This window comes from Phyllopteryx taeniolatus, chromosome 15, assembly GCF_024500385.1.
Source record: "Phyllopteryx taeniolatus isolate TA_2022b chromosome 15, UOR_Ptae_1.2, whole genome shotgun sequence".
Lineage (NCBI taxonomy): Eukaryota > Metazoa > Chordata > Actinopteri > Syngnathiformes > Syngnathidae > Phyllopteryx > Phyllopteryx taeniolatus.
In genome coordinates, this window is record NC_084516.1 from 15,069,611 (window position 1) to 15,081,848 (window position 12,238).

A 12,238-nucleotide genomic window follows, 5' to 3' on the forward strand; every position below is an offset into this window, starting at 1 on the left:
GGCAACTGTCGGCGCCAACAAAAGCAGACAATCAGGAAGCTTCCATTATATTCCCTTGTGTTGAATGTGGGAAACCGTTTGCATCAGGATGGATTTTTGAATGAGAGGAAGAGTTAATCAAAGTGAAAGGATATTTTAACAAGTCCCACTGGGAAACAATACAACCCCTCAGCTCAATGGCAGAAGCATTTTTCCTTGTTTCAAGGGGGCGGAACTATTCCTTTGGACTTACGTGGCAGAGTATTCGAAGAGGCCGTAGTAGGGGTTGAACATCTCCTTGGACAAGAGGAAGAACCACTCGCGGGCCACGCCGCCGTAGTCCAGGCCCTTCTCTGACTCGAACTCGATCCACAGACGCGCTTTCAGAACGTCGGGCTTTTTGAGCGACATGATCCGACGGTACGACTCCTCGAAGATGTTGTTGCGGTGAAGTTTCATCTCAAATCGGTTGGGGATGTCAGCCTGTAATTGTGCACAGTAAAAAAAAGAAGTTAGTTGATATCACAGGCCTGATATGTAAGACATGAAATATATCTGAGATAGGAAAGATTTTCTTTTTCAAAACATTTAACCAAACTTTTCTTGAAAATATCTTAAAAGTCAAACTAATTTAGCTTTATTATACAGTATCAACTAGAGGTGCACCGATTACCTGATTATCAAATTAATCAATAATCTTTGACAATAGATTAATCGTTTGGAGACCTTGTTTAATTTAAAATTAATGTTTAAATCCTTGGAATTTCAGCCGTTCAACAGTAAATAATAATTATATCATAAAGCAGTTAACATTAATAATGACATTCATTATATTAATGAAGAAGACTGTCTTTGTGTTTCATCAAAACAAGGCATTTGAAAACATCTTTTACTTTTGAAAAAAATTATCAACATTTTTGCTTATTTTCTGACATGTTCCGGACCAAACCAGGAACTGATTTATAACCAATATGCATTTTCTGCACTGTCAATTTGAAATCATGTTCTGTTTTAGAATAAAGGGCTGGATTTTTTTCCCATCCAATTCATTGGGGGAAAAAAAACTTGACACATTAATCGATTATAAAAAAATAATCTTTACTTTCAGCCTTAGTATTAACTTAATCTTACTTTAATTGCAACATCGGCGGTATTAATCGGTCAGAACCAATTGGTTGATATCACGGACCTGTGTTAAAACAGTGTCACCTTTAATATTACATAGATTATTATTTTTAAACATTTAACCAAACCTTTCTTGAAAATGTCTCAAAAGTCAAACAAACAATTTTGTTTCACTATACAGTATTTACTTAATATACTCAATCTTACTTTAATTGCAACATCAGCTGTATTATTTCATTTAACATTATTAGAAAATTTATTTAAATGACAACAATTTGAAAGTCAAACAGCGTCATTGAATACATAACTATAACCTTTTTCCTTGAGTCAGTTCCACCACTTTATGAATCACGTTGTTGACCTTTAATGTGCTCCCGCAGCCGCTCACCTTACAATTATTAATGCTCCAGATTAAGATCCCCAACAGTATAAAACAACATGAAACAATAACGAAGTATTGATTGAGAAAACTTTAACAGCAAAATTATAGCCATTAATATTCAATGAGCACCAAAACATATCATCACACTGTGAGTGAGGACAAAGACAGTGGGAAGAAGCATCTGCAATCAAGCATCATTATGGAAACTGAGGTTTTCCATTGTAAGAATACGCTGAATATTCCGGCACACTTCTTACCGGTTTCTTCAGTTTCTTCCGAAAGTAGTCATACTTTTGCTTGAACTCTCGGGAATATGGAACAGCCTGCACAAGAGACAAAAGACAAGCAATAACAACCAGCATCCTCATGAATGAGTAGCCTTGAAGTGTAGACAGTTTAACGGTGGTACTTTTGCCAACGTTTGGCAATGAAAACACAAAAAGTGGGATACCAAACTGTCCTGCTTGGTGCAAACGTGGCTTAAAATGCCAACTTGAGAGTCGTGCTGCACAAAATGGACACTAAGGTGTTGGCATGCTAAGTGACAAAAGCGACAGACTGACAGGAGGAGGGCTACAGTGTTAACAGAGGAGTGTGTGTTGTTTCCAACACGTGGAACACATTAGCACAGAATGGAAACTACTCACCGGTCCCGTGATAGCAGGACTCTGAAGGCGAGGGTCCTCCCACTGCGTGTTCTTCGTATCTACATGAGACAAAACAAAACGTCGGAATACTTCAGACCCAAGTACTTCATTACACACAGAGCCTTTGGTCAAGTAGTCAGAGTTTTGTGTTTACAAGTGAACCCCCGCTATTCACAGGGCATAGGGACTGAAGTTCTGCCGGTACTAGCGAAAATCCGCAAAGAATTGACACCCTTACTAAAAGTTATTTGTATGTGCATTTACAGTAGATGCCACAAAATGGCTGCAAAGCATTTAAATGGAGAGGCCGATAGAGCACCAACATTATGCATCTAGTGTATACACAATCATTTAAGATGGGACCTAAAACTCACAGCCCGGGGGCCAATTGAGGCCCACGGGACGATAATTTGCAAACCCCCACTTGACATCAAAGTTTAGTGTTAGTGCGGCCAGGGCGTTTTTTGCAGAGTCCCTGCACTGGGCGTTTTATTTTATTTTTGTTTTTTTTAAATCACTTACGGGCTACCATAGCTCAGGCTCAAGACAGCTTTCAGCAGTGTTTGTCAACAAGTTAGCCAAAGTGAATTAGTAGCGTTAGTCACTTGGTTGAAAGGTGACACCAAATGGAAGGATAATACAAACCCCAATTCCAATGAAATTGAGACGTTATGTAAAAAGTAAATAGAATACAGTGATTTGCAAATATTTTCACACTTGTACTCAATTGTACATACGACAAAGAAGAGATATTTAATGTTCAAACGGATAAACTTTGTTTGAAGATATTCACTCATTGATGCCCGCCGAAGAAAAAGTGGGAGACACAGAGCTGCCAACCTATAGAAATTCACTTCCAGAACAATTAGTCGAAATTTGTTTGAATTTCCATATTCTCAAAATTTTGTCAAGAACACTACCACTAGTACCAATATACTGTAGTATATTATGTAATGTAAAATATTTTAACGTTTTTATTGCATCAACCTTGTAATGGCAGACACAGTTGCAGCTTGAATCAAAGTACAGGTATATGAGATTTGGGGGATCTCGTCAAAAAATAGTGTACCCCCAAGTAGCTTTTTCCCCCCCCCTCTCTTTTTATCACGGTGGCCAGACACAGCGCCGTACTCGCCGGTAATGTCAGACGCTGCATTTTTTTTCTTCCCAAAGATCCGGAACAATCGGTGTTACGGCCGTAACGAGTCAGCGTACAGTGATTTCTGTAACAAAATACGGACGTTCCGTAACATTGTTTTTCTTTTTTTTCATGACTCAACTAGACACACTGAGGAGTATGCAAAATACCAGGGAGATGAGTGAGAGGACTGGGTTACCAAGCTTGCTAACGTTCTGAAGAATCGTTAATGTTGTGAATTGTTATAAAACATTGAGAAGATTGGATTAGTTCTACCATTTCTGAATACTTGAAACCCTTTTTTTGTGGAATAATTGATGTGGCCTAGACTCACCCAGACTGTATCTCCAGCGGCCTCCGGATAAGTTGAGTCTGAGACCCCTCATCTAAGTTATCCGTTCATTTAAATTAGGGAGGAATACTGTAAATTAAACGGTGTCAAACATACGGACCAGGGGCCAAAACCGGCACGCTGGGGGTACAATCTGGCCCGCAGAATGAATCTGAAATAAAGTTAACTCCCCATGGCTGAAGTCATGTTGTTCTTCATTAGACAACAAAATACTTGAGCATCAGCGCCTCTGCTGGTTGTTGCAAAATAGCTTCAAGACAAATTCATTAACAAAAAAATCCACACAATTGATTTTGATGCCTAAACCAACTATTAACAGCAAGCGGTTTTCTTTTTTACACTTGTGTGACAATGTTAAAAAATGAGGTGTGAATCAACATCCCATAACACCTTCTGTGTTTTATTGACTGATAGGTCTAGCTTTTTTTTTACACTTTTGTGTTTTACCTGGACAGTTGGTAACAGTTTAACTTTGGAACTGATTACTTCCATTATTTCCCATTGGCCATAAATGTAAGGTAATAATTTGACATGCTTCCTGTTTTTTCCACCATTTTCAATTAGAACTGCACCATGTAGGAGATACTGTTTGAGAAAAAGGCATGAGGATATTTGCAAGAACAGCGTAACCCACTTAGGGAAGAAAAACAAGTCGAAAGTGTCATCTTACTGTGGTCAATGTAGAAGGTACGTCCATCTGTGTGAATTCGCTCTTCCCACCCGGGCTACAACGATAAAACAAAAATGAGCACGAGAGGGGTGAAAAAAAAACACACACACACTCAGTCACCATTTAAAACAGGCCATGCTCAAATAGTAATTCAAATGTGTTCTTTATTTCAGGCTTTTTTTCCATTTGTCCCACTCCCAAAAAGAAAACGCAAACTGCAAAGCTCAAACAAACAACCCAAAAGGAACTTGATTTTAATTTTAATTTTAAAATGATTGCTCCTATTTGAGTCAGGACTGCAGAGACACGACGGATACCGGCACACACAACACAGAAGGCTCATCACCACCACTATCACCACCGGCTTCAGGTTCAAACCAGTGAGCTATTGCTGACGAGTCACAGGCCACACGCACTCATTCAGCACTGGCAGTCAGGCAATTCAAGAAAGAAGATAGAGGGAAGAGGGATTTAAAAAAGGCCAAATCTACACTCCTCGGTTATAGAGTCAACAAAAGCAGACGCATGCAATTCCAATCTTTAGTTTGAAGTTTGCTTTTTCCTCTTTAAACCGACATCGAACACATATTACTGCCATTTGCACATAATCTAGTCTTGTTTAGGATAGTTATATTAGGATAGTTTGTATTATTTAATTTTCAATTCCATTTTTCATTCTTGAAACACAAATTTGGAGTGCCACGCCAATTTCGTTGACAATAAAGGCTTTCTATTTCCATTTCTCCACCCCACCTTCAGTGGAGCCGTGAAAATTCAACACCTTAAATTGCTTATAATATGGAGTTTGGCTAACATTCTCAGAAAATATGTCAAAAATGTCATATAAATTCATAATCAATCAATGATTTGAATCTTTTGACAAGGTGAGTAAAAATGTAGTCTGCTACGCAGACAACAATAAAGCTATGATGTTTTTACAGTTATGACATTGTTTAAGCATTACGTTTATGTGAAAAAATAAAAACAAAATTGACAATGTCGGATCAAATGTGGCCCAATACAATTCAGCAAACGCAAATTAAAACATTGATTCAGAGCATGTGAAACACTAGAAAGTAACCTGGCTTTTGGCTAAATCTTAAGATTTTAATATACCCTTTCATCTTAATTATGTGTATATACTGTATGTATATGTGTATATATTAGGGCAAGGGGAGAAAAAAAATCAAATAAAAAAAATCAAATAAATAAAATAACTTGGCTAAGTCGACTTAAAAAATAGTTTGACACAAAGTTTCTGCCTCGAAGCTCCACCGGGGACACCCCCCGAAAAAAAGTTTCGCCCGGTACGATGTTTGCGCTGCCGGAATCCAAGTTTTACACGGATATTTATTGCAAACAGGCGCAGTATTCGGCCAATGACAAACTCTGCCAGAAACGAAAAAGGAGTGTCTGTGATTTTTAAGAGAGTGTTAGATGTGTAATGTAAATATAACATGGTAAGAATGAGTACACTGAATGGTAGTTAGCGTTTTTTTACCTAAAATGGTAGTTGCTCGCACACTAATGCTAATCGCGATTGCTAACCGTTTGGCATTTAGAATTTTGCTGTCTCAAATTCTGTACACCAAATTTATACCATACACTCAATACCAACAAATTCATTTTAGGGATTGAAGTCCATCCCTCACAAATGAGAATAAAATGCATGCCAGTGGTAAAAAAAAAAATTGTAATAGTGGAGGGGCAATTATTATTCGATTTATATATATATATATATATATATATATATATACATACACACACACACACACACACACGCACACATGGCCACCCATTTTCTGTACCGCTTGTTCTCACTCGGGTCGCGGGCGTGCTGAACCCAATCCCAGCTGACTCTGGGCGAGAGGTGGGGTACATCCTGAACTGGTCGCCAGCCAATCACAGGGCAAATACAAACAAACAACCGTTCGTACTCACATTCACACCTACGGGCAATTTAGAGTCTTCAATTAACCTACCATGCATGTTTTTGGACTGTGGGAGGAAACCGGAGTACCCAGAGAAAACCCACACAGGGACGGGGAGAACATGCAAACTCCACACAGGCGAGGCCGGATTTTAACCCGGGTCCTCGGAACTGTGTGCCACATGTGCTAGCCATATACTTAGTCTCTTAGTTTACCCATCCTTTTTCATGTATTATTTTAGCATTTTAGTTGTTCATTTTATTTATTTATTTTATTTAAGACTTAAACATTTAAATTAGGCTTTTATTTTATGGACAGCTCATCTTTAAATAATAAAAATAATAATTATTATTTATTATTACTGTTAATATTTGTACCTGATTTTATTTATTAATGTTATCCAACCTCTAGCATTTCCTCTCTGCAAATTGCTGAAAGTAAGATAGTGCTTCACTTTCCTTCTTTCAGTACTCTTTCACACTGTGCCGTGTGTGAAAGAAAGGGTAGGTGAGGGGAATTTCTGTGGTACGTGTGCATGTTTTTGTGTGTCATTCGGATCGAGTTTGCTGGCTTACCTTGATTTTATTGTGTAAAGCACTTTGTGCCACATTTTAAATGTAAGAAAAGTAGGCTTTACACGATCAGGATTTTTGGGGCCGATCAGAAGTTGAAAAAACCGATCACCAATTTGTCCATTTACATGATTTGTTCATTTATTGTATATACTTGTGTACTGTACACTGAGTACTGGATCCATCCATCCATCAATTTTCTGTACCGCTTATCCTCATAGGGTCGCCAGCTCAAAATGATTCTCTAGCATTTTAGACAAAAGTTAAAACATCAATGACCTCTAGGGGGCATTCAAGGATTGGCCACTGACATAAGTTTAGGTCAGATCAACATTACATGACAGAAATAATGGGTGCTAATTTACTGTAATTCAATTAATTTATTGCAATTAAATTACTTTAATAAATACCGTTAATGACATGCTTACGCTAACTTTCTCACTGTCCCGGCTATATGGACGGGTGTTGTCCAGAGTTTGCATCAGTTTGGCTTTTCCTTTTTTTTTTTTGCCACGCTGCGTTGCTTGAACGCGGCATGCTCCTCCTCGTGTTCATTCTTCAGGTGCCTGATCAAATTTGTGTTGAATCAAGCATTTAGAATCCCCGCAACGTAGTTCAGTTGTGCACAGACTGAAAATAACTTACGTCTTGTTTGTCTGAGACGCCGCAAAATAGTCCCAGACCGATGACGTATTTTTTAACCGACATGATTGAAAAAAACTTTATTGGTGGTCAGTTACAGTACTGTGCCACAAGACATGTGACAAGGCTAAAAATAAACTAGCTTTTGGATTCATATGCAACGACGAGGTGGAATTAAAGCCGATCGATGACGTCATTGATCGTATCGGGGAATTATGACATGAAAGCCGATCAGCATAAAATGCTAATTATCGGCCGATACCGACCACACCGATCAGATCGGCGTGAAGTCTAATGAAAAGTGCTATAGAAATAAAGTCTGATTGATTGATTGCGATGGCCACGCTAATGTGTGCTAGCTAACTTCGTTGATGAGGAAACATACCAATAATCTGTAACTAAACCACTTAAGTAAACACTAATTGAAACTAAAATAAATGTAAAAAAAATTCTAACCACTCACTTTTGGAAACATTTTTACTTCTAATACTCAAGTACATTTAATACCACCAACATTACTTTTGATACTTAATTACAGCAAAATAGATACTTTAAGACTTTTACTCAAGTAATATTCTATAAAGTGACTTTTGTGTTCATTTCTACTGAAATACTTTGATGCACATATCAGTCTTTGAGGCACTTTATACAAGAGTGCTGCCCCGTTAGCTTTTCTGGTTAGTGACCCTATACTTGTCTTGTGTGACCAAAAAGTATAACATTTATACCAGTGTTAAAATGTTATTTGAAACATTCCCAGTACAGTTAATAAAGGTTTCATTACAGTGAAAGTTTTTGACTCTTAAAATAATTATTCTATATATAACTGATGAGAAATGTTTTTAAAGTGGACCAAATTGGAGGCCCACCTTTGAGGCACCACTCTCCATTCATCGTCTTCCTTGCTAAAAACTCTGCGGGGCTCTCTGTTGTCCCTTAGTGATACAGTTACACGGACATGGCGCAATCTTAGAGGCTCTGGGAGCGAGCCAAACGGGAGGGGTGATGGTGCAGAGGCCGTGCGGAGAGAGAGGAAGCTGGAGGGAGATGAAAAAGTAGGAAGAGGTACAGTCAGGTCCATAAATATTGGGACATCGAAACAATTAATCTTTTTGGCGCTCAGCACCACCACAATGGATTTGAAATGAAACAAACAAGATGTGCTTTAACTGCAGACTTTCAGCTTTAATTTGAGGGTATTTACATCCAAATCAGGTGAACAGTGTAGGAGTTACACTGTTTGTGTGTCACACACATTTATATATATATATATATATATATATATATATATGCCCACCACTTTTTAAAAGACAAAAAAATAGTTATGGGACAAATTAACAATCATAAATCAAACTTTAACTTTTTAATACTTGGGGGCAAATCAATTGCAGTCAATTCCAGCCTGAAGTCTGGAACCAGATGCTGAATTTCAGCCCTGGTGATGCTCAGATAGGCCTCTACTGCAACTGAATGTATCAGGGGGTGGTCCTCGCCGGAGCAGTCACACATTCACGCAACTTGCTAAGATGGGTGGACAATTATTCTTTGATACATTAAGCGTTCATCTTGATAATAAAGAGGTCATTAATCGACCATGGCTTGACAGTAGTTCTTGTGTAAGCAAACGCCACAGTATATTGTGAGGGCGTTTGGTGGTGAGAATCAAAACACGTGACTGGTGATTATTCGACTACAAGCGAGAACCGTCATTGCGCAGCGGGAAAGTCGATGTATTGATTAGTCGACTAATTGTTTCAACCCCTAATGTCCAGATAAATCTGGGTGACCATTGATTGCAGTTTCGTGACATGACGCGACATTAAGGTTGTTCTCTATACTGAGCATATAGAGGAGTCACCAAAAGGTCTTCAATGAAATCGAACATTCGATTTCACTGCGACCCTGGTGACCCAGCTTGTCTCCAGGAGACGTCATGGAGACCGCTCGTCAAAAACTCTCCAAGCCAGTGAGACAGGGGTCTTAATGCACATCTTGTTTGTTTCATTTCAAATCAATCGTGGTGATGTTTAGAGTCAAAAGGATGAGAATTGTGTTGCTGTCCCAGGATTTATGGACCTGACTGTATAACCCATTCATGCTGGTCACAAGAGAGAAACGAGAGAGAAAGAAAATGAAAAAATAGAAAAATAAAGCGCAGTGCTGTCTGCAGGCATGATGTGACCACAGCGTGGCGGACCAGACAGGTAGGTAGGCAGGCAGACGGAGGGAGCCTACCAACCTCCACTGGTAGGTGCTGCCAAACACACATGGCCGAGAGGGTGTGGAAGTAGTAGCGGACATTATTAGATCCACCAGAACAGAAGAGAGAATAAGAGAACATACACACGCATGTGCACGTGAACCACACGCCATGAAGAGTCACATTATGGGGCTACTGTAATGCTTGCTCCCTTTACAAAACCATCGCATTTCCCCACCACACACCCATGGTTGCCTCTTTTCTCACAAGACTGAAAAGGAAATGCCTCACACAGCCTGATGGCGAGATAGCGCCTTAATCAAGTGCTCAACAACACATCAAACAGTGGAACCATGAAAGCCGAATGCTACTAAAGTCGTACAATTTGGGAAGCTTGTGCATTGGAAGTTGAACAAAATACATTTATGCAACACCTTAGTTAAATCTCTCTCTCTCTCTATCTCTCTCGCTATATATATATATATATATATATATATATATATACACACACATATATATATATACACACATATATACACATATATATATATACACATATATATATATACACATATATATATATACACATATATATATATATATATATATATATATACACACACATATATATATATATACACACACATATATATATATATACACACACATATATATATATATATATATATATATATATATATATATATATATATACACACACACACACATATACACACACATATATATATATATATATATATATATATATATATATATATATATATATATACACACACACACACACGCACGCACGCACAGAGAGTGGGGCAAAAAAGTATTTAGTCAGCCACCGATTGTGCAAGTTCTCCCACTTAAAGAGATGAGAGAGGCCTGTAATTTCCATCACAGGTATATGAGAGACAAAATGAGAAAAAAACAACCCAGAAAATCACATCTGATTTTTAAAATAGATTTATTAGCAAATTATGGTGGAAAATAAGCATTTGGTCACCTACAAACAAGCAAGATTTTGGGCTCACGCAGACCTGTAACTTCTTCTTTAAGAGGCTCCTCTGTCCTCCACTCGTTACCTATATTAATGACACCTGTTTGAACTCGTTATCAGTATAAAAGATACCTGTGAACCAACTCAAACAGTCACACTCCAAACTCCACTATGGCCAAGACCAAAGAGCTATCTAAGGACACCCGAAACAAAATAGTAGACCTGCACCAGGCTGGGAAGACTGAATCTGCAATAGGTAAGCAGCTTGGTGTGAAGAAATCAACTGTGAGAGCAGTTATTAGAAAATGGAAGACATACAAGACCACTGATAATCTCCCTCGATCTGGGACTCCACACAAGATTTCACCCTGTGGGGTCAAAATGATCACAAGACGGTGAGCAAAAATTCCAGAACCACACGGGTTTACCAAGTGAATGACCTGCAGAGAGCTGGGACCAAAATAACAAAGGCTCCCATCAGTAACACACTACGCCGCCAGGGACTCAAATCCTGCAGTGCCAGACGTGTCCCCTTGCTTAAGCCAGTACATGTCCAGGCCCGTCTGAAGTTTGCTTGAGAGCATTTGGATGATCCTGAAGAGGATTGGGAGAATGTCATATGCTCAGATGAAACCAAAATAAAACCTTTTGGTAAAAACTCAACTTGTCTTGTTTGGAGGAGAAAGAATGCAGGGTTGCCTCCAAAGAACACCATACCTACTGTGAAGCATGTGGGTGGAAACATCATCCTTTGGGGCTGTTTTTCCTGCAAAGGCACCAGGACAACTGATCCGTGTAAAGGAAAGAATGAATGGGGCCATGTATCGTGAGATTTTAAGTGAAAACCTCCTTCCATCAGCAAGGGCACTGAAGATGAAACATGGCTGCGTCTTTCAGCATGACAATGATCCCAAACCGCCCGGGCAACAAAGGAGTGGCTTCGAAAGAAGCATTTCAAGGTCATGGAGTGGCCTAGCCAGTCTCCAGATCTCAACCCCATAGAAAATCTTTGGAGGGAGTTGAAAGTCTGTGTTGCCCAGCGACAGCCACAAAACATCACTGCTCGAGAGGAGCTCTGCATGGAGGAATGGGCCAATATATCAGCAACAGTGTGTGAAAACCTTGTGAAGACTTACAGAAAACATTTGACCTCTGTCATTACCAACAAATGGTATATAACAAAAGTATTGCGATGAACTATTGATATTGACCAAATACTTATTTTCCAACCATAATTTGCTAATAAATTCTTTAAAAATCGACAATGTGATTTTCTGGATTTTTTTCCCTCATTTTGTCACTCATAGGTGTGGTATACCTATGATGAAAATTACAGGCTTCTCTCATCTTTTTAAGTGGGAGAACTTGCACAATGGGTGGCTGACTAAATACTTGTTTGCCCCACTGTATGTTTATATATACACACATACATACATACAGTGGGTACGGAAAGTATTCAGACCCCCTTAAATTTTTCACTCTTTCTTATATTCCAGCCACTTAGTAAAATTATTTAAGTTCATTTTCCCCCTCATTAATGTACACACAGCACCCCATATTGACAGAAAGAAACAGAATTGTTGAATTTTTTGCA

At 38.7% G+C, this 12,238-nt stretch overlaps 1 protein-coding gene across 10 annotated transcripts in view; it reads right to left on the reverse strand.

The window, feature by feature from the left end:
- The window catches only part of nedd4l (NEDD4 like E3 ubiquitin protein ligase), a 64,290-nt gene that overhangs the window by 7,205 nt on the left and 44,847 nt on the right, over positions 1-12,238 (reverse strand). For all 10 annotated transcript variants that reach the window (XM_061747854.1, XM_061747852.1, XM_061747853.1 and 7 more), the window contains 4 exons: positions 4,294-4,348; positions 2,134-2,192; positions 1,744-1,809; positions 233-462 (listed from right to left, as the gene is read on the reverse strand). In XM_061747854.1, coding sequence (XP_061603838.1) covers positions 233-462; positions 1,744-1,809; positions 2,134-2,192; positions 4,294-4,348 — 410 coding nt within the window. The remainder of the gene's footprint in view (positions 1-232; positions 463-1,743; positions 1,810-2,133; positions 2,193-4,293; positions 4,349-12,238) is intronic.